Source organism: Thunnus albacares, chromosome 4 (assembly GCF_914725855.1).
Source record: "Thunnus albacares chromosome 4, fThuAlb1.1, whole genome shotgun sequence".
Lineage (NCBI taxonomy): Eukaryota > Metazoa > Chordata > Actinopteri > Scombriformes > Scombridae > Thunnus > Thunnus albacares.
In genome coordinates, this window is record NC_058109.1 from 26759828 (window position 1) to 26782076 (window position 22249).

At 38.6% G+C, this 22249-nt stretch overlaps 1 protein-coding gene and 1 long non-coding RNA gene across 3 annotated transcripts; one reads left to right on the forward strand and one right to left on the reverse strand.

The window, feature by feature from the left end:
- The first annotated feature begins 3409 nt into the window (after window positions 1-3409).
- wdr1 (WD repeat domain 1) lies at window positions 3410-16696 on the forward strand. The gene is made up of 15 exons (XM_044349632.1): window positions 3410-3602; window positions 5272-5393; window positions 7385-7475; window positions 7589-7736; window positions 8231-8411; window positions 9482-9559; window positions 10416-10496; window positions 10809-11042; window positions 12044-12131; window positions 13249-13405; window positions 14044-14131; window positions 14279-14389; window positions 14617-14790; window positions 14917-15061; window positions 15787-16696. The coding sequence occupies exons 1-15, from the start codon at window positions 3587-3589 to the stop codon at window positions 15891-15893; spliced, it is 1821 nt and encodes a 606-aa protein (XP_044205567.1). The 5' UTR covers window positions 3410-3586; the 3' UTR covers window positions 15894-16696.
- Window positions 16697-20119: 3423 nt separating this feature from the next.
- LOC122981157 lies at window positions 20120-21674 on the reverse strand. 2 transcript variants are annotated; one of them, XR_006403169.1, is made up of 5 exons: window positions 21430-21674; window positions 20649-21122; window positions 20474-20561; window positions 20324-20373; window positions 20120-20210 (listed from the first exon to the last, which is right to left on the reverse strand). It is a non-coding gene; the product is annotated as an uncharacterized LOC122981157 (long non-coding RNA). The 2 variants fall into 2 exon arrangements; XR_006403170.1 differs by lacking the exon at window positions 20324-20373 and having other exon boundaries at window positions 20123-20210.
- Between the last annotated feature and the right edge of the window lie 575 nt (window positions 21675-22249).

Below are 22249 nucleotides of genomic sequence, written 5' to 3' on the forward strand. Positions count from 1 at the left end.
ACAATTAACTTCAATACTACCATCAAGTGGACAGAACATGTATGGCCGGTAAGAAGTGCCTTCTCCACCCGGGACAGTCTGTCTCCTTTGGACAGCTGGTAGACAAGGGCTTGAATTTATATAATCACAGTCATGAAAATATCCTGATATATGTTTTTATCTTGAGCTGAAACTGAGTTCTGAGACGAGAAACGTAGGCCTGTGATGGGGAATCACCACAGAGAGAGGACTCTGGCCATGTAAAATAAAAAAAATCTGCTTACACATTAATTTATCAATCCAACTCTCTGAAAGGAGCCATTCTACATTATGAGCATGTTTAGCCCTAATTTTGATACTTGTGCATTTTGCTATACTTATGAACCTTCATTGAACGAACAGATCTGAGTATTCCCACAACTGGAAGAGGTTTCCAGATGCATTCTTTGTGACATGTTCAGGGCCATTCCCATATCTTTAGAAAGAAAAAACAATGTTTGGATCAGGCAAAGTGTTTGGATCTGCAGGTTAGATATTGTACATGAATTTTCCCACAGCTGCTAAACAACTCAATCTGGAAAAAATGTATTTGCACAGAAGCAAGAAACAGTTGTATGGGGTTCATGTCATGTGTATAACATCACCTTCAAAGGTCTTATTGTAAAGATGGTTCTATGAGGATGGCAAACTGACACTGAAGAAAGGACGGCATTAAAAGAAAAGATAGAAATGTATGGTGAAGAATGGGGTGAAGAATTTAGAGCAGCCACAGCAGCACTTGTCAGGGCTGTTCAGTCCAAAGCAAGCCCTGATTAATCTGCAGTCCCACAGTCAGCTGACACAAGGGCACAAAAGAGAAGGAGATGCAACTTCTGCACAACAAAAAAGGACATCATGTGGAAAATACACACATTCAAAGTTTCCAGCTGCTGAGACATCTGGAAAGACTAATGGTTTTTGTAATGATTGTTTTCAATTTACAAACCAGTTTGTTTTGTTTGACTACAGTCAATGCTGTATTAATTTTGTCCCTGCAATGCAGGGAGTGTTGATTGATGGTTTTAATGGTTATAATGAAATCCACCACCCTGACTATGACTGTGAATATTCTTTCTACATAAACAAACAGTATAAAAGCTGAAGAATGCACTCTCACTGCTCTCTAAAACACCAATAAAGGATTAACCACTCATTTAATAATGACAAATATGATATTTAAGAATGCAAAATAGATTAGTGGTTCAAAATTTGGTGTATAGTGAAGAATAGGGTGAATTAAAGCTGCAAGCAGCATTGAACGGGCCTTTAAGGATCTACAAAATACGAAACAGGAAACAATATCATGCAACCTAATACAATAATGTTGCAATAAATACTATCTTTGTGACACTTTTATGTTCACTTCTGTTTGAATAATTCAGTGGGCCCAAAGCTGAGCAGGGCCCCTGGAACATGCCAAGGATTACAGTTATTTATTGTGTCAGAGTTGTTATTTATTGTGTCAGAGGGGGCCCCAAAATGTCTAGCAGTTCTCATGCATCCATCTCAGCCTAGGATGCATATTTTCACATGGACACACTCACTCATGAATCTTTCTCAGTGCGACAGCTTATGATATCATCTCTAAAATTCTGTATTGTTGTAACATTTCTATATTTGCTGCTGCAGTGACCCATCCTCTCAAATGGGTCCATCCAATATAGGTCAGGGGATTCCCCGTCCTATTCCAGGAGAGTGATGCTGTCAGCACAGGATGATTTTCAAATCGCTACAATGAAACTGTAGATCAGAGTGAGCCACCTCCTAGCACTTGTTAAATGGTCCCCATTTACCTTGTTGGGCATTTAATTTGGTTATTCATGCCAGCATAATTTTCTTTAGGGGCAGAAGTGGCGCATTTATTTTTGTGTGGAGTTTTCTCCCTGAGTCTTGCCTTTCAGGCTGCCCTCCTCTTTCGCTAGGTTTTGCTGACCCTGCAGTACCCCAGTTTGTGCCTTGCATGGATTGTCTTTACATTTAATCACAGAACAAAGCATCTGTTTTTCTATGGGATAGATACTCTGAAATCTTCGTATTTTCTTAATAGCACTCAAAACTGTTTTAAAGGTATTTCCGTAATAACATATTCATTCTCTTGTATGAAAGACTTAAAACATGTTTCCTATGTTGTGGGTCTCTTTCCTTATCCAAACAAAGATGATTATCGGAGATGATGTCCCTGCTTGATTTGTATGACATGAACCAAAATGTAACACTCTTATTATAAGTTATATTTACAGTATACTCTATATTAATGTGACTTTTCATTATTTTTTATTTTTACACACATTTAGGCTATATTTTTCTTGTGTTGTACAATACAAAATATGTCATTTCAGTTTACCAGGATTATGAAATAGTTAAAACTTTGGAAACTGATTAATAATTTTTCTTACTAGTTAATGAATATTTTAGGTATATATATAGGTATATATAGGTAATGTATTAGGTAATACTTTCTTTTTTCAAACGTAGGAGAAAAGTCAAAACATTTTAACTTGTTTTCAAAAGTTGTATATTTCAAGTATTTACACATCATAAAAATCATAATCATAAAAATAATAATCCACTGGTGGGCGCTAAAGAACATTGTACACCAAAACCACCAGACACAGGAACTGTTTCTTCCCCCTCATTGTCACACTTATGAACAGTTAACTCAGGCACTGTGCAAGAACCCTGAAACACTATAATACCCACTGTACCTACAAATTATATATATTTATTTTAGTCTTAAATACAAAATGTGCAATACATTTCACTCACTGCTGTATATCTGAACAGGCTGTATACACTGTACATAACCACCTACTATATGCACATAATGTCATTTTTTTAAAATTAAAAAAAAATCTTAGCATGGTGCATTATCCTGTTTAAAGTTCACAGAAACAATTTCACCTGTATATAGTCATTCCTTGTGTATATTTCTGAAGATTGTTGTGTTGTTATTCTGTGTAAATACACTCAGAGCCACTAAACTGGAGTCAAATTCCTTGTATGTGTAAACATACTTGGCAAATAAAGATGATTATGATTCTGATAATTCAACAGGTAGGCTATACTGCCTGCATGGAAAGATAAAAAAACTGGGCAAACATTTTATCATTCTGGACAGACAGTAGACATCTGTGAGATCATGATAATGCCTTTGAAGACACAATCTACTCCTAGATAAAACATCTCATATGCTACATGACCAAACCACGGAGTAATGTGCAGAGTGCTGAAGTTACTAATTGGGGTGGGGCCACGACCCTATTCATGGGCCCACTCTACACATACCACCATCTGATTGGTGGAGATCGAAGGGGTGGTTTAACACTCAGGAGCCTGAGAGGCGGTGTTCAGGGTGAAATAATCCCATTTAACCGGGGTGCATGGCTAGTGGTTGACAGCAGCAGCGTAGTATCTGAGTTTACTATATATGGGCAAAGCTAGGCAGAAGAGAGCTCCACTTGCTTCCGTGTTTGTGTGATCAGGGAGTGCACAGCCGGGGGAGATTCACTGTCTCCACTGTTTCATTCATTTTGGAAGAGTAACGTTAAGCAAGTGACCAGCTGGGAAAATGCCGCTTGAACTGAGTAAGTCTGTTAATTTGTAATGGCAACGACTGAGCGAAAAATGCAATGAATGTCTTTATTTTTGGCGACATTATTGAGCAGCTCGAGCTAGTCAGCCAGTTAGCACGAAGCTAGCTAGCCTCGCCCATTGCTGCATTAATTTTGACATTTCATCTCGCACATGGAAGACAAAAGCTCGGCATTAGCAATAATGGTGTCAGATTCAGTATAGACATGTGTCCAATGAACCTCAGTTGGCTGTGAAGATGCTGTGGCTCGAAATGCAGCCCGTCACAAGCTGTTCATGGATGTTAGCGTCAGCTAGCTGTTAGTTGAGCTAACGTCAGTCAGAGGAAATAGTTGTGCCCACATCGCATTGTTGTTGTGACATGTCCAGACTGGGGCTGGCTGACTGTGGGGAAGTAGCTAAAGATAGTGGTTCTCAAAGTGAGGTCCGGGGACCCCCAGGGGTCCTTGAGGTGGAACGGGGAATAATGTATTTTTACTGTAATTCCATGCATAAGTAGCACAATGACAGAGTGTGTGACTATTTTGGTCATGGGGTTCGTATACGTTCTGTAATAAAACATCTAAAAGCTAAAGTCTTATCAGATGGAGCACCCTGGGGCAAAATCTTATCAAATGGGCGTCTGTGGTATAATTTGTGTCAGTTTAGGAGTCCTTGGTGTGAAAAAGTTTAAGAACCACTGGCTTAAGGAAACACAATTTGTGGCTGCTGACCAAGCTCAAAATGAAGACGTTTGGTTGCAGTTTTAAAGTTGAGCTGGTGGAGCGAAGAGCAAATATTTGGATACCTGTCATGATAAGAAAGTTATTTTATAGGCAATGTGGAAGCCTACTAACATTATGAAGTTTTATTATCAGTGTAGATTTAAAGTGAATTGTCTTTAAGTGCTGCTTACATGCTTTATTGAAAACAGAGGAAAAAATAGGCATTTGTTTGTAAATTTACATGTACGTATATGAACCTAGCTAAATAAGTATAAAACAAATCTAATTTTCATTGTTTCGGTTTACTGAGAAGAAGTGAAAAAATACATATGCATTATAGAAAGCAAAATCAGCCTTCCTGCACAGTTTCAGGAAGTGCACGACTGACCATGATATATTTATATCCTTCTTGAATTAGAATTGAATTTTTTTTTAAACTTGATAAAATTTGTGTAAATTACCTCTTTATCTTATGGGTAATGTGTTTATTACCCATAAGTTATAGCCATACCTTGTGTCTTCTCTTCTCTTTGGGAGAACTTCTTGTGGACACTGCTGTGATGGCTCTGTTCTTAATAGGTCTGAGCACTGACTTGACCAACAAGCACAGACCTGGCAGTGTGGTGAAAATGTCTGGAAAAATCAATGAGATATGTTAGGCCATGTTAAACACATCAGGCCCTCAAACGACTAATGACTAATGGCCCTATGACTAATGATGAAGTAATTGATGCAGATTAATTCTGGATAACCTTTCAGTATATTTAATATGAAACTGTAGTTTAATGAGATATTAGCTCAGGCAGAACAAGTTATAAATGATAGGACACTATAAACTGATTTTTGCCCTAAATAGATGTACAAAGTGGTATTACTTTGTCAACTGTTTTCTGTATTTCCCATTATAGTTAATGTGTGTTTAGCGCTTCACAATTATTCTTGTCTTGTCTACTTTCAGAACATGTATTCGCCAGTCTCCCGCAGATGGAGAGGGGAGTTGCGAAAGTGATTGGTGGCGATCCCAAAGGCAACAACTTCCTTTATACCAATGGGAAGTGTGTCATCATCAGGAACATTGAAGTAAGTTTTTAAGCTATTTTTATCAAGTGTTGCTGACTTTAAAGGATTTTTTTTTTGTTTTACAATCTGGGTCTTACTTTCATTGTTTTGGCCATTATTCATATTAGTCAAGATGACATTTTACTCACTAATTACAGTATATTGCTTTGATTATACTTCACACCACTTGGAAAATAAGTTCACTGACCGCTTGTTTGAAAGTTTCATGTTTGTTGGGCCTCTGGCCACACCTAAAACCAGTGGCGGGTGTGGTCAAAGGTGTGCTCTGAAACCCGATGGGCACAGCACTGCTTTGGGCTGGTTAGATGTGATGTGGTTTCATTTCAGTTGGCACAAAACGGCACATGCCACTTATGCTGTCCTGATTTGATAGCTTGTTTGGCAATTTAACAAAATACCATGTGGCCTAACAAAACGGCAAAACATTGGAGATTAGTCATCACATATATTGAGCAGGTCCTGTCACGCTAAATCCAAAAGGGAATGATACTAACTGTACTTTCTCTGCTAACACTTAAAAGCTGTCCAGAGATTAAATCAAAGTCTGGCTGCAATGATAGTTGCAAACAATGTTTTTTTTACATGTATTTGGTACAACTCATCCTGAACAAGAAGTGTAACAGCAGCATTTCCACTACCACCCACCACCTGCCCTCCATTAAAGCAGCTTTCCCCACCCTTGCTACTTAATAACATGTAGTAAGTGGCCTCTGCACGTGTAACCACACCTGTGGGTGACGTCACAGTGTATATAACACATTATGAGTACATCAGCAAGATGAAATCCTTGAACATTGGAAGTCAGCAAAAACAAGATTTTCAGCTGCTATTAAATTACTTTTTAACCAGGAAGCAGTTCTGCAAAATGCAATGGACATTTTCAACTGACGGTTTGGGTAACAAGTTTTAACTTTCATTTTAAAGGACCAATGTGTAGGATTTAGTGGCATCCAGCAGTGAGTAGGAGTGGAGCTGAATCCAAATATGGTATTCAGAAAAGCACAAATAGTGGGTTTTTACAAATATTTATTTCATACAAATATTTTTTAAATGATTTGTTTCCAGAAAGAAAAAAAAAACCTGTCAGATAACAGCGCGCAGGCTGGGACTCGTAAGGTAGAGGCTGCATTGCTGTCTGCCTGTGTGTCATGAGTGTATAAATAGCTGCAGATCTATCTGTATGGCGGAGCTGAGCTGTGGCTGATTGGTCAGTGGAGATGTCTGTGGTCTGGAAAATTGGGTTCAAGACCTGGTGTGGGAACCCAGTTTTGTAAAAAAAAAAAAAAAAACAACTTTATTGAAGAACACTTACTTCAACACTTTAATATCCTAAAATTGTTTTTTTTTTCAAATACAAATTATTTTGATGCCTCAGCAAATACAGATACGAATACCCTTCCAAGCGTGTAGGAGAACCTACGGTGGCCATGAAACTCTTGAAAAATGCAAAAGGCCCTCTCTAGAGTCAGTGTTTGGTTTGTCTGTTCTGGGCTACTATAGTAACATGGCAGTGTAACATGGTTGGCCCTGGGGAGGATAACTTACTCCCTCTGTAGATAGAAGGGGCTCATTCTAAGGTAACGAAAACACGATTCTTATTTTCATGTGATTACACAAATGAAATCATACTTATGAATATTATATTCAGTTTCTGCCAAGCGATCCCCCTAAATCTTATGCACTGGTCCTTTAAATCACAGTTAAACTTAGCAGTTGTTAAATGTGTCTGATCACTTGTTTTACTTGCTCTTAATAGACTCAATTGCAAGGCTGCATTGACCTGACATGCTGCATCCCTTTATCCCTCTTTAATTGACCTAATGAGTAAAATGATATGATGAGCAACAGAAACAATGGTCAAAACTATGAAAAATGGTCCAAGTTATAAAAAAACAACAGAATTTTTCTTTGTACTGTTTTAGAAGGGCACCACCTTTGTACCATTTGTCAGACACACACCTGCTGATGTCTCATGTTTCCTGTCTTTGCAGAACCCGGCTATAGCAGACATTTACACTGAACATGCCCATCAAGTTACTGTTGCCAAGTACGCTCCCAGTGGATTCTACATTGCATCTGGAGGTAAACAGCCCACATATGAACACGTCAACTAATATGTGCACATACTGTAGTTACTTATCACAGTATGTTTATACTATAATAAAATAAATAATTGTTTTTTTAAACCCTCTTAGATGCATCAGGAAAGATCCGTATCTGGGACACCACCCAGAAGGAGCATCTGCTCAAGTACGAGTACACCCCTATTTCAGGCAAGATCAAGGACATTGCATGGACAGAGGATAGCAAGAGGATTGCTGTTGTTGGGGACGGACGAGAGAAGTGAGTATTGGGGGTTTCATACTAGACTGACTGAAACTATGTTCAAGAAATAGAAGTTAGCCACCATGAGCCAGCATTAAGAGAAGCTCCTCGCACACAATTGCTTGCTTTAGATATTTCTATGTTTGACATGCTAAGATGGAGTTTTAGTGCATTTAAATAACATTTATTAATGATTGTCTTGATTGATAGTGCTGTGTAGTATGTGAATGCTTCCTACTACATATCACCATTGAGCAGCTAAGACAGCTAAAACCTTGTGTAGGGCAACTGTCCATAAATATAATAATGAAAAAAACACATAGCATAAACATTATGTCAGTGTGTTTGACTGTGATCATCAAGCTGTACAATAGGTGGTCTAATTTCTGTTGTTAGTTTAATCCTGGGAGATTTGTAGACTTGCTTTTATAGGAAAATGGTGTTTTGTTATTTCTATTCCTCTCTCAGACCTCACACAAACCAAACTTATCTGTGTTGATCTGTTTCTGTAGGTTTGGGGCAGTGTTCCTGTGGGACTCTGGGTCCTCAGTTGGAGAGGTTTCCGGCCACTCCAAATTAATCAACAGTGTTGACATACGGCAGAAACGCCCTTACCGCCTTGCTGCTGCCAGTGATGACACCTGTGGTTCCTTCTTCGAGGGCCCTCCCTTCAAGTTCAAGTTCACATTACGCGTGAGTTGGAGAGATTAACATTAGCTTTTTTCTCTAGGCTTTTGAGCAGCTTTTGGAAAGGTCGTGTGTGTGTAAACAAATTAGATGGAAGTAAATTGATTTAGCTGGACCTGTCTTGGGAAGAAAGGAAAGGCTCTGCTTTTAACCAGAGGATTAAAACCCAACAAACCAACCAAAGGCTAAATGTCATCTTCAACTTGGAGTCTTATTAATAACAAAATATTGGCCTTCAGCATATGCACACATAGCACTAGCGTGACTTTAAACCAGCCGTCTTAAGTCTGTCACACCCTGGTGGTCACTGACAGTGTGGCCTTGTTTGTCTGTTTCCATATTACATAACCCACTTCCCCCATAAATTCTTGTAGAATGTGTGAGCCACATCCTTGGTAGAAGGCCTTCCCTCTGCAGTTTGCACGCACTAAACTAAACCTTCATTTCTGTTTTTAGCACATGTCTTCATGTTTTTAATTAAATCACAGCCTGTATATGTTTTTGAGAAAAGCTGAGAGCAGCACATGCACTCCTGAACCCATGTCCTATTGTTTTTATGTTCATGCTCATGAACACTCGTCAAACAGCTCCTCAGGTGGATAGAGTAGGCTGTATAGTGCAGTATATGTGGCTGTCAAATTGGATTATCCAGGACCAGGGGCCCCCTCACGAAATTTTCTTATCAGGAACAACATTGTTTTGGGACGACAGCAACAAGCCTCCCTGACTCTAATCAGTAGTGAGAGTATATATCCACTACTTAGTATACATGCTATGGCTGGTCTTGACTGTCACTATTCTTGTAAAGTGCACTATGGTGTTTTTACCTGAAAAATTATTATTTTCTCAAGTTGACTTTTTGTCAACTTTTCCCTCAAGAGGATGGCAGAGAATGACAAATATATTTGTTCAGTTTGTCCAGCATGATTAATATGTGATGGATTATCAACCATGATGAAAGACTGAAAGGGAATGTCCTAGATAAAATACTCTTATGCTGTTTATATTAATGTAAAGAAATTTTCTGTACGGATAATTTTTCCTCCTTTCTCCTGTCTCCCCGGTGACCACTAAAGGACCACAGCCAGTTTGTCAACTGTGTCCGTTTCTCTCCAGACGGAAGTCGGTTTGCCACCGCAGGTGCTGATGGCCAGGTGAGTATTGGATTGCCAGGTGTGAGCATGTGCTCATGAAAATTTTATATTAAGATTACCTTGACCAAAACGATCTTTAAGCAAGACTCTGTAACCTCTGCTGAGCAGTAGCAACAGTGGCCTCTGCTGCCTTAACTGGTAATTACAGGACGCTGGTGCATTGAAGTCTGTTGATATCTGAGCAGTGAGGGTACCACGCTATCGTAACGTGAGTGAACACTATTTGTAGGGGAACAGACTTCAACACTTAAGCTGTGTCTAGACCGCAAGCGTAGCGGGAGCAGCACATCTAGACACAGTTACTGTTGTGACATCCCTCGCTGTGCTTCTGGTTGATATTATTTCCATGACTGGCAACATCTGAACTCACAGCAGCTATGTGCTAAAATGTAGTTGCTAACAGCTAGCATTATACTGACTGACTTATGTTACGATACACAATGTCTTCACACACTGCGGAAAATACAGTCTGGTGGCTGCTGTTGCTTACCAGCTGAAGACCCATCCATACATACTCATAAAACTGAAGTTACCTCCAGGTAACTAATATTTCTCGCGGGTGATCGTACCTGCTCAACCCAAGTTACATAGTGCAAGAACAGGTGTTTGGTGTGTGGAGTGGGAATGAAAGAGGCAACATTCTCCCTGTTACAAGTCAGTGTACCATCAAAATGATCTTGAAGTTGTTTAAGGTAAAATAGTTGCATAATGTTACCTTGAGTATACTACAATGACATTTACTTCAATAACATAAATTAAATCAAGGGCAGTTTTGTATAGAACAAATTCACAGAAAAAACTGTAGATGTATACAAAAAAATGTTCCTAATTTTCTTAATGAATATGATTTCCTCAGATTTTCGTCTATGATGGAACAAATGGGGAGCGCGTCGGCTCACTGGGTGGAGAGAAGGCCCACAAAGGAGGAATCTATTCTGTAAGTAGGGTTCTCGAGCTCTTTCATGTCAAAATCTGATACTGCATTCAGCATATATTTTGCCAGTCTGTCTTGTTTGAACTTAAACAAATCATCAGAGCTTGTGAACACAAAATTGCTTCTTTCCCTATTCAAATTGAGAACTTAGGGAACACTAAAAGAGGAACCCATTTGTTTTTTGTTCTCCACACAGCACTGGTGTTCCCGATGTTGAATAAAGATCTATAAGACTTCTTTACCAACAAAATGCACAACTTTACATTACATGCATATTAATATCATAACCTTCTTTTCAATCCCAACATCCTCCAGATCAGCTGGAGCCCTGACAGCTCCCAACTGATATCTGCCTCAGGGGACAAGACCGTCAAGCTCTGGGATGTTGGTGCAGGTACGGCCGTCACCACCTTCAACCTGGGCACTGAAGTGACAGACCAGCAGCTGGGCTGCCTGTGGCAGAAGGACCACCTCCTCAGTATCTCCTTGTCAGGATACATTAACTACCTGGACAAGAACAACCCTGACCGACCCATACGCACCGTCAAGGTCAGACTCTTGAGGGTTTAAGGATGTTATTCTTGGATATTATCAATAGCTCCTTGTTACTGATAAAATGTGGCATTATCTTTTAAGTAGCTGTTATTTCATATAACTCAGTTTCCATATACCTGAACACACTCTCACATTAGCCTTTAACTTTTTCAGAATTTTGTCTGCCTAATTTTGTGCTTTCAGATTGATACCCAATTTGTAAATGTGGCACTATTTGCCAATTATAACATTTTAAAAAGTGGATACACATTATTATGACCTCTAATGTTTAAAATGTTTACTGTAATTGTCTTTAAATTGTAGCACACGTATAAATCTCAGCAAGCTCTATGACATCTATGTACACATTTACAAATCTTACTACATATTTGCATTAATGCAAATGGATGAAAGAAAAACATTGCATTTGAATGCATTCAGAAATTCTAAATGAATTGACATGACATTTTTAAAATGTTACAATATACTACAATATTGACACACAGAGGGTGTTCATGCACAAAAGTTAAAACCGCATGTTTTGTTGTCAGGAGTTCTTTCTTTCGTATAAAGCTCTTAGCTCTTTGTCTGTAAGCTACATTGAGTGGATTTGTGAAACCAAGTGTAGCCTATGATAAATAAAGCCTTTCACCAGAGCAGAGATTAAAGCTTCTGACTGGCAAACACATTTATCAGAAATGGTGAGGTGCTGGATGGTCTCTTTTAAGCTCCTGTTTCTCAAAATGTCAGCTTGAAATGAACTGACCCAGCAACTAGACTAGATTTGCTGTACTGATATATATCATTTGTCACTGCCAGGCAGAAGGCAGTGGGACAGAAAATTCCAGTCACTGTATGTCAAGTTCTTGCAAAAGTATCTAAAAAAAAAAAAAAAAAAAAAAAAAAAAAAAAAGTCATGTGGCTTTTGACTGGAACTAATGTGCTGTCAAAATATCAAGTGTCTGTCATGAGTATGTGTTAAGATTCTACAAAACATGTACTTGTTCATCCTACAGGGTCACAGCAAATCCATCCAGTGTCTGACGGTTCACAAAAATGATGGGCGAACCTACATCTACTCGGGAAGTCACGATGGACACATCAATATCCTTTCACTGCTGAAGTGGTCAGCAAAGGTCGCCCATTAGACAACAAAGTGCCCTTTGTACTGTATTTAGATGATATATTTTTTTAATCTCTCAAATATTTTGACATCATGTAACATGTACAATATTTGCCTGTTGCAGAGGTTTATTTTTTTGTAATTTGCTCAACAAAATTCCCCATTGAAGAAATTTGTCTTTTTTTTTTTTTTTTTTTTTTTTTAATCTATTTCTGTATACAATTTTATCAGACTGGCATTGCTGATACTAGGTTGTTGTAGCAGAATGAAGCAGTCAACACTATTGAACACAGTCATCTAATAGAGCTAAAAACAAGGAGTTTACCATCGTTTGCAGCTAGATGTCAGTCGTTCAACACAAATTCATGCACTTTCTGTGATATGGAAGGTCTTAAAGCCCAACTGGATTCTCTGAAATGGTGCACTGATTCATAATAGGCATTAATTTAAGAGAGGAAGCTGAGTTTTGAAGAAAATTGTTCTTAAATTGCTTCAGCAATATGGCTTTGATTTTGGCTTTTTAAGGGGGAACTGAATAATCCCACTCTTATAATGGACTGGGACAGTAGCTCTCAGAAAGCTTGAAACAACAGAACTGACTCTTAATGAAAATTAAATAGGTAGTGTACCGGGGGGAACACAATGAGAGCTAAATCCAGAGTCATTTTTCAAAATAAGACTAAATTGTAAGTATTAAGCAGCTCTTTACTAGGCAGTAGTATTGGAAGTAGTGTGGAACGATAAAATGGTTCCACAAATGTTATTTTTAAATGAAAGTTTGAAAATTGCTTGTATTTCTCATGTGAGGGCTCACTACTAGGTGCAGAAGCCTTTGTGCTACAGTCGATAGTACTCGATAATACCCTGGAATTGGGACACTTTGATTATAGAGAGATGGTGAGTTTTTGGAGCCTTAATCTCTGCATTTGGATCAATCTTTCGATACGCATTAAAGTGTGCAGGTAGTTCAGGCAACCCAATACTCACCTGTTGTATTGACTAGTTCTGCTTCACTATGTGTGTGTTGATCTTAGAAAGTGAAAAATGAATGAAGTATCCATGTCTGTAATGTATTTTTTTCCTTAACATTTGCCTCACATTACTGGGATGCAGAAACTGGGGAGAATGATTGCTTCTCGGGGAAGGGCCACAGCAACCAGGTGAGCAAAATGGTGGTTGACGAAACCGACGAGTTAGTGACGTGCAGCATGGATGATACACTGCGCTACACCAACATCGGCAAGAAGGAGTACAGGTAGGGATCTTTACATGTTGCTGTACAGATAACGACTATGAGATCAACTTAGTGAGGATTATAATGTTGTGCATTTTGTCTGATAATGAAAGTCGATCTTGGCAGGGCATCTGCCTGGTAGAAAACAGATTAAGTTTTGGATTAGATTTTTGTTATGACAGTTGGTAATGGGTGGATGTGCCTGCGCTTAATTCGCTGTCATGTAGAAAATCTGTAAAAGTTTTCCTTTATTATGTCACTAGAGATCTGTTCTAAAATTTTCTTAGTACTTTTGGTTTAAGTCATCATTTTCTAAGCACTTCTGTTGTTTTTAAAAAAAAAATTTTTTTGGTATATAACATGTATTATATCCTTAATAAGTGAAGGCCTTTTAAGGCTTCTTTTATAGTGGCACCAATCTGTGCATCAGAAGTGACTTTAAGTCAGGTTTATTTGTTCAACCCAATATCCCATAATGTCATGACATGCAAGATAAATGAGACTTACAAAAGTGTAATTGAAATGTCTGTCTTTTGTTTTCTTTTTATGCAAACTTAATATCGGCTTTCAGAAATCCATAATTAGTCCACCTCTAAATGTTATAGTTAAGAGGTGGATACTTATTTACCATGTTAATAACCCAAAGTTGTGGTTTTCAGTGCCTCTGATGTGGTGAAGATGGATTTCCAGCCTAAAAGTGTGTCGGCAGCAGCAGGAGGGCTGTCACTGGCTGTGTGCATTGGGCAGGTAATTAAAAATAAAATTGGTCTCTTTGTCATTACCGCTTAGCCTCGGCATGATCTCCCCTTTGAACACATTTTAGCATTTGTGATGTTTTATATCATCCATTGGAAAATGTTTTGATGATCATTCCTCATCTCTTGCTTTTCCCAGGTTGTCTTGCTGAAGGATAAGAAGAAAGTCTTCACATTGGATAATCTCGGCTATGAACCAGAGGTTGGAGTTATCCACCCCGGGGGCACCACTGCTGCAGTGGGGGGAGCAGTAAGTGTCAACATCTAAGACCAGGGATTATCTCGCCAAACATGAATGTAGTCACCTTAGATCTGTCTTGAAAAAAGCTTTTGAATTCAGGGGAAAAACATCATCAGCATGTCTTGCTTTGTAATAATGATCCATTTTAAATAACCATCTCAGGACACAGTGCTGCACAGTCTTCATCGCACCCTGGAGTCATTAAATTTGAGATTCTTTTCTTTTTTCTTCTTTAGGATGGGATAATTCGTCTGTACTCAATTCAAGGCAACACTCTGAAGGACGAGGGTAAAACCATCGAGGCTAAAGGGGCGATCACAGACATGGCCTACTCTAATGATGGAGCCTATCTGGCTGCCATAGATGACAAGAAAGTTGCCACAGCCTTTAATGTGGCAGATGGCTACTCTGTAAGCATTTGTCTCTCCTATACATCCTTTTTGATGATTATTTAATATCCAGCGCCTGTAGAATATAAAAGAGTCATTGCCTCTTTTTTATATATATAATTAGTTGTCACTCTTCTATTTTCCCAGGTCAAAAATGAGTTTTATGGACACCATGCAAAACCAGTGGTCTTGGCCTGGTCACCTGATAATGAGCACTTTGCCACTGGTGGGATGGATATGATGGTGTTTATCTGGACAGTTAATGATGCAGACAAGAGGATTAAGCTCCCAGGTAGGCCACACAAGTGCACATATATACATTCACTCAGCCTTGGCTTTCCTAATGCCTTTACACGCATTAAGAGATTTTGAGCTTTACTGTGGCAGCTATGTCATGTGAGTGGCTCTTGACTTCAGCAATGGTATTTACTCAGTTTTAAAATTCTACATATGTAGAGCATGTAGCTGGGCATAAATCATAGCTCAGCATGTATTGATTGTTGAACACTTAACTTAGCTACAGATGTGGTTAATTTAAAAACTGAAAAATCTTAATCTCAATTAAGTAATTTTACAATCAAAATTCCCGACATTCTCTGGTTTCAGTTTTTGAAATGTGTGCATTTCAGGGATATTTTTGATAATTTTTCACTCTTTTCTGACATTTTACAGAACAAACAATTAATCAAGAAAATTATTGACAGATTATTCTATAATGAAAATAATCATTAGTTGTGTCCCTAATTTTTCTTAAATATTTATAAGCTACAGTCACGGGTAAAAAACATCCTTAATTATTATTTACCAAGAGTTTTTTAACACTCTCAAACTCAGCTAATCGGCTTTATGACTTATGCATGGACATGCATGACAACTGAACCCTTCTCACTTTAAAGCAGAAATGTTGTGTTTATGTAGGATTTCATGGCTAATAGTCAGAAGAAAACAGGATTTCAGGGCCTTGAGCACTCTGTTAAGTCTTTGTGACATGGTTGTTTCATGCTTTGATGTCTGCAGACGCTCACAGGTTGCACCATGTCAGCGGCCTGGCCTGGATAGATGAGCACACTCTAGTCACCGCCTCCCACGATGGCAGCATCAAGCAGTGGACTGTTACAGACTGAGCTGCACGCAGACGAACATCCTCATCTCCAGGGACAAGGACTACTGTAGAATTCAGTCTTTCTTTCTTTCTTTCTTTCTTTTTTTACTGTAATTTTCACCATCTAAACGGTGTTCTATGCTGTCTGTAAACATCTGAATTGTAAATGGTCATGGCTGGGAAAAGCTCCCATAAAATTATCTAAGATATGTCTCTTTGATGCGAATAACCTCAACTTACACAGAGACAAAATGTTGAAGTATACAATGTAACCATGAGTGCTTTTACATCTCTTTGAGCGTTATGGACCCAGAAAAATATTTGTAAGCTCAACATTCCATAGGTAATAGCCTCTAAACTGAAATCCTTGTCTGTGGTTGGGCTCAATGCACCCTAACTTAACGGATGAACCAAAAGTGAGTTGTTTTTTTAAATCAACAAAATGATGCTTAAAAGAAATGAAATCTTTTGGTTACATTCCTGAAATGAGAAGTAACTGGTCCTAACTGCCGTTGCCTGTCACTTTTTATTTTCAAGGTTTTAAGGGGGTGGGTGTCTTCTTTGCTTTTTGCTTTCTTAGGTCTACTTTCTGTGATTCATAGCACTTCCTGTTGGACTGGGGAGCAATAATAGGAACTGAAAGAACAAATTACGTATACAATCAAGATGCTGTCATTTCATTTGAAGGTCCTGTATTGTTGCTGTGTTTTTTGTTTGGGCCCACTATGCTTGTCTCACTTTTTTTTTCATGTCTTCATGCATCGGCTTCCAAAGTGGAAGTGATTCATTAATAATAATGATAATAATAAAAACACTTTTTATGCATTTTCTTGTTCATGCTGATTTGCACTCTTTCTGCTTGTCAAACACATTTATGTGCAAATTGTTCAATTGCAATCTTCAAACAATTTCATTCAGGCGCACACTGACTATAACATACTGTACATGCCACTGAACTGTAGGTGTTACCAGTTGAGGCAAGACTGAGAGGAGCAGGTGAGAAACCCTTTAAAAAAAAAAAAAAAAAAAAAAAAAAGTACTATTTTTGAGGATTTCTCTGTGACTACATTAGTAAGTTTACCATTATGTTACTGTAACTGTACCTGACTGACCCTTAGACATTGTCACATATAAGATTTCCTTTTTTTATTTCTGTCTTGCTTCATTGTAAACTGTCTGATAAAGGAAACATGAGTGGGGGGAGATGTATCCCTTAAAAGGTTAGTCTTCGAAATATTTTTGAGTGTTTGGGGCTGTACTACTCTCCCAGATGTTTAACGGCTTTGAAAAGCATTTCTGGTGAGAAAACAAAAGATTCAATGACATTTATGCTCTTGCTCAGGTTAGTCTTTAACCAATGGAAACACATTAAGATGACTTTGTATTATCAAGCAATTACTAATTGCATTTTATAGATATATTGTAAAAATGCTATAAACTGTAGACATAGTGAAGCAGTTATTTTTAAAGCATGTGCACCTCAGTCACAACTGACTAGTTACTTGATTAACACTATGTTTAGGATTAGGGAAGAAATCCACAAGGATTAACACTAACTAATCATTAAAATTATTATTAAAATATGACATTTCTCTTGTCACTAGACTATAGGTATCTGCAAAGAAGAGATAATTTTCAGATGATTGATTTAATCAATTTCTTACTCTATTTCATGTTTTAAATGCAAAAGTGGTTGCATCACAATGATAATAAACACACAAAGGGACTGATGATAAGATAGTTCTAGTTTTAATGTTTGATCAGATGGTTTTCTTTCAGTCTGTATGTTATATATTTTACTACGATGGCCTGTATATGGTTTGTTTTCTACGTTTTGGATTAGTAGTCACAGCTGCTGTTGATTAGTTTAATACAATTCTGCTTTTCTTTTGTTTTTACAGTTTTTTTTGCATTTGCCAAGACACAAAAACTGGTAGTTGTGGCGCAGTTATTGAAAGCACTAACTCATGTAGCCTATCTACTGACCAGGTGTGGTAAACCATAAGCACATTGTCTGCTTTACACTAAGTTCCAAATTTTAAAACACACTTTTTTCAAATAACTACAGCCTGTCTGTGTTGTTTGATAAACACTGCCACTAAAATATCACACTCAATTATCAATCACCTGCACTCAGAATGCACATGTGAAAACACCTGTAACCAATTAGATCACTTAGAAATCAGAGCTTGAACACTATAAATAGGATTCAGGTTTTCTCTGTGGTGTACATAATAATGGAGGCCAATTTCGGAGGGAGAGATAGAGGAAGAGTTTTTTGAGTAAGAGGAGGATGAGGACTAGGCAGTAGGAGAGTAGTAGGAGGAGGAGGACACAGACCAAGGAGTGGTGAGAGGACCAGTCAGAGGAAATAGAATTGTCACAGATGAGATCTGGGACGCTTTGGTCGACTACGTAATCAACCATGGGTTGAGTCTACAGGAGGCTGATCAGAGGGTCCAGCCTAATTTGAGCCGCTGCACTGTAGCAGGTGTCATCCAGACATTTCGAAATGAGAAAAGGTAGGAGGACGACAATGCCTGTTCACACAAGGAACGTCATAAAGATGGTCACTTTTGCGACACCTGCAACACCACATCATCACTGATAATACAACATTCAACAACATAAACACTGGAACGTCCACTGAAGCGGCATCAACTTCGGCTGAAACAGCTGTACAGAGTGCCATTTGAAAGAAACTCTGAAAGAGTGAAACAACTGCACTATGAATATGTTCAAGTAAGTTGCATTTTATATATAGGCCAAGTGGGTGGAGCAGTAGAGTTTTCTTTGAGTTTATTAGGCAGACAGGATTAATGTGTAGGATTTAGTTCATCAGACTAGTATGACAGGTCCACAATCTCTGGTCCACAATCCAGAGCAGAGGGTGGCAGTAATGCACCTAATACGCTGGTTGCCAACTGCTGTCATAAACCAAAAACAGTCACCACCCCCCCTACACTGCGGAACATAGCAGCTCCTGGACGGACTGTTTCACCCTGATGGTCTGCAGGCTTCACTTCACTTAAGCTGCCTGTCAGACTCACTGCTTCTTCCCACTTTAACCTGAATAACAAACCGGGACTCTGTGCTCTGATTGGATCCGCATGGAGAGATGTGGATAACGTTAGCTGGAAGGCTAGCTGGCAGTGCTTCCCTATGATCATGCTGCAGTGAACGCTCTGCTAGCCTCTCAGCTAACGTTAGCCCCAGCCCTGGTTTGTTATTCAGGTTAAAGTGGGACGAAGCAGCGGGTCTAACAGGCAGCTGAGTAAAGTGGAGCCTGCTGAGGAAGCACTGGGACCATCAGGGTGAAACAATCTGTGGAAGGAAGCACAGTCAAGCGGCGGAGAATGCAACAAACCGGCCTCTCATAATCGGCAGAAATGTCTGATGCCGATATTTAATTTTAGAGCTTTTATCGGCCGATACCGTTGACATGCCGATAATATCATGCATCCCAAATAAAGAAAATAAATAAATAAAAGTATGTACTGATGAGATTGGTTTCAATTTCAAGTTCTCCCCCTTCAACCTACTCTCCTTTCCTGGAACCCTACTTAGCAGAGGAGGTCCATCGGGGCCTACAGGTCCCAGGTGATGTCGTCATATCAACCAATAAGCGCAGGTATGTCTTTGTGTTGTGGGGCAAGCAGGGCTCACGCAGGCAGGCATTGTAGAAATTAACGAAGATTGGATTTTATTTTCCAATGAGTGATGAGTCCCGCTTTATTAATTATCTATAGAGTTGATATCCTTTCATTGTTGGCTGATTGTTGAGCGACATAAGTGAACGTCTACCATTGGAAGACTGGGTTGGCAATTTTGCTAATTGATGTGTGGGAGAAATAATGAGGTTAGTGTAGTTTCAGATTGTTGAGCCGGTGTTCTGACAGTTTGCGCTACCCGATCTATCTATCTATCTATCTATCTACCAGTAGCTCGTCCTGTCATACTAGTCTGATGAACTAAGCCTCTCACTCATGATGACCTGCCCTAGCAAAAAACATTGTTTAGCAGCTACTCAGATGAGATATGTGTGAGACGCAGTAGCTCATACTATCAGGTAGGAAATATCGATCAGAATGGACTATTATGATTATGTTCAAAAGTAGAGTAGCTTATATTGAGCACCCAACACGTACACACAAACACATTTATCACTTATTTTTATTATTATTTGCTATCTCACAAGCACATGCATTTTCTCTAGGAAATGCAACTATTTTTTTCTCTATTCTCTGCATTTTAACCAAATATAATTTTCGTTTCCATTTGCAGGAACAGATTTCAGACAGTCATGATGTGCCCATCGGAGACAAATGTTGCACTACACCTGAGGAGAATAATAGTGGTCAGACATTTCTCAATAGAGGATGGAAGACTGAGAGCACTAGTTCAAAATATTTCAGACAATCAACCATATACAGGGACAGAAATTATGCTAACATTGTCACTTTCTGTGTCAGGGTTGATCATGTTGCAGTCTATGCAGAAGTCTGGAAAAGGTAAACAATTTATATTTTGCATTTCATAACTCAATGCCTCACATAAAATAGAAAGTCACTGGGATCAGCATCAAAACATTTAAATAATTACCTCCAGTTTCTCAAGATTCTCCTGCTGTATCTCTGCTCATTCCTTAAGGGGTCAATAACAAGAAGGGCCTTTCCTGACATTTCACAATCTGTAACACATTGCAGTTTATCTGTTTTTAAGTCACATATTTATGTGGAATATTGTTCAATATATGTATATTGTTAGATTTACACACCACAAGAATCCAATGCCCTCCTGTGTTGTATGGACACAACCACAAATGAGGGAATCGTTGGGTCACTGTATATTAAAGAGTACAGTTTCTTTTATTTCTTTCCCTTCCAATTTCCTCTGTTTTCCTGAACTACTTTTTCTTTTCTGGTTGCATCTCTTTTCCTTCCAACTTCCTCTGTTGTCCTCTGGCTTACTTTAGATGGAGTCCATTTGATAACTGATGGTCTACAAGGCCCATCTGACATTTGGTCTCTGGCTTTGAGTTGTATCGTTTCTGTGGTGTCTTCCTTTAAGTGGCTTCTCTTGTATGGTTTTATTTAATTTATGTTGTATGTGGTTTTCAGTAAATGTCCGTCCTGGTTAGTCAGTGACACCATCTTCCCTGATATGTTATGAATAGTGTATGGTCCAGAGGGTGATAAGCAGCTGTCACACTCCGTTTTATAGACAGCAGGTCACAAAGAGAGCTGTTAATCTGAAATGAATTAATAAATGTGTTATATTATTAAACAGCCGCCAATAGTCCAGCATTAAGAACTGCAACACAATGGTGAAATAGCATTTCCAGTAGGGCTGCGCAATACAGAATTAATTCATATCACAACATTCATCACAATTGATTTTACAGTATACATAGTAGGACTGAAGAAATTAATGATTAGACATGAATTACTGCACAGCCCTAATTAAGAGAGGAGCAGAGCTTTTGTTTGGAGAGCAAAATTTGGATATTGGCCTCATATACCATAAGAATTGATGTATATATTTGTTCAAAGTCTCACCTCATTAACAAACTCTATTCCTTGATCAGAGAGAATTCTGACTGGGCAACTGTGCCTGTAAATGATAGAAACAAGGTTTCTAGCTACTTCCTGAGCAGTTTTAGTTTTTAATGGGAATGCTTCCATCCACTTGGAAAAATAATCTGTGGCTGTCAAAATGTAAATATGGCCATCAGATGTCTTCGGAAGTGGTCCTGTGAGGTCAATACCAAGCAATTCCCAGACCGATGAAACCTAACAAAAACAGAATTGGATATACAGTATAAACCTCTGTTTGTGGTGATTTAGTAGGGTTTGGGGTTATATGTTTTTCAATTTGCCAGCGGGTAAAATGTTTATATACTCTGATTTATGATTTTTTTTTAACATTCTTCAGTAACTCACATAAACGAAAATGCTCATTTACCTTAATACTTTCCAGTTTAGCATCAATCACATGTGGTTTTACAACCCTTTGGCACTGATCACATTCACTGACCTAGAAAAATGAAGGAAAAAAATAGTGGGTTTGTTGAGGGTAACCAATAAGAAGTGTGAACAAATTCAAAGGAAAAATGTAAATGTGATATGAGGTAGTAATAGTTACATTTGATTATTAAAACTAATAGACGAACAGCTAATCAGGACAGCAGGACATTAATTACTGACCCATTTCTCAATGTCAGTAGAGATTCCTAGCCAGTAAAATTGACTGGACAAAGCATTTCTTGTTTTAAAAATCCCACTGTGGCCTCCAATAGGGCTGCTATGGAATTCGCAGAACAGGGTATTGCACTCTGCCTTTGTCCTCACAGCCTTCCTCTGTCCATAAAAAAGTTCC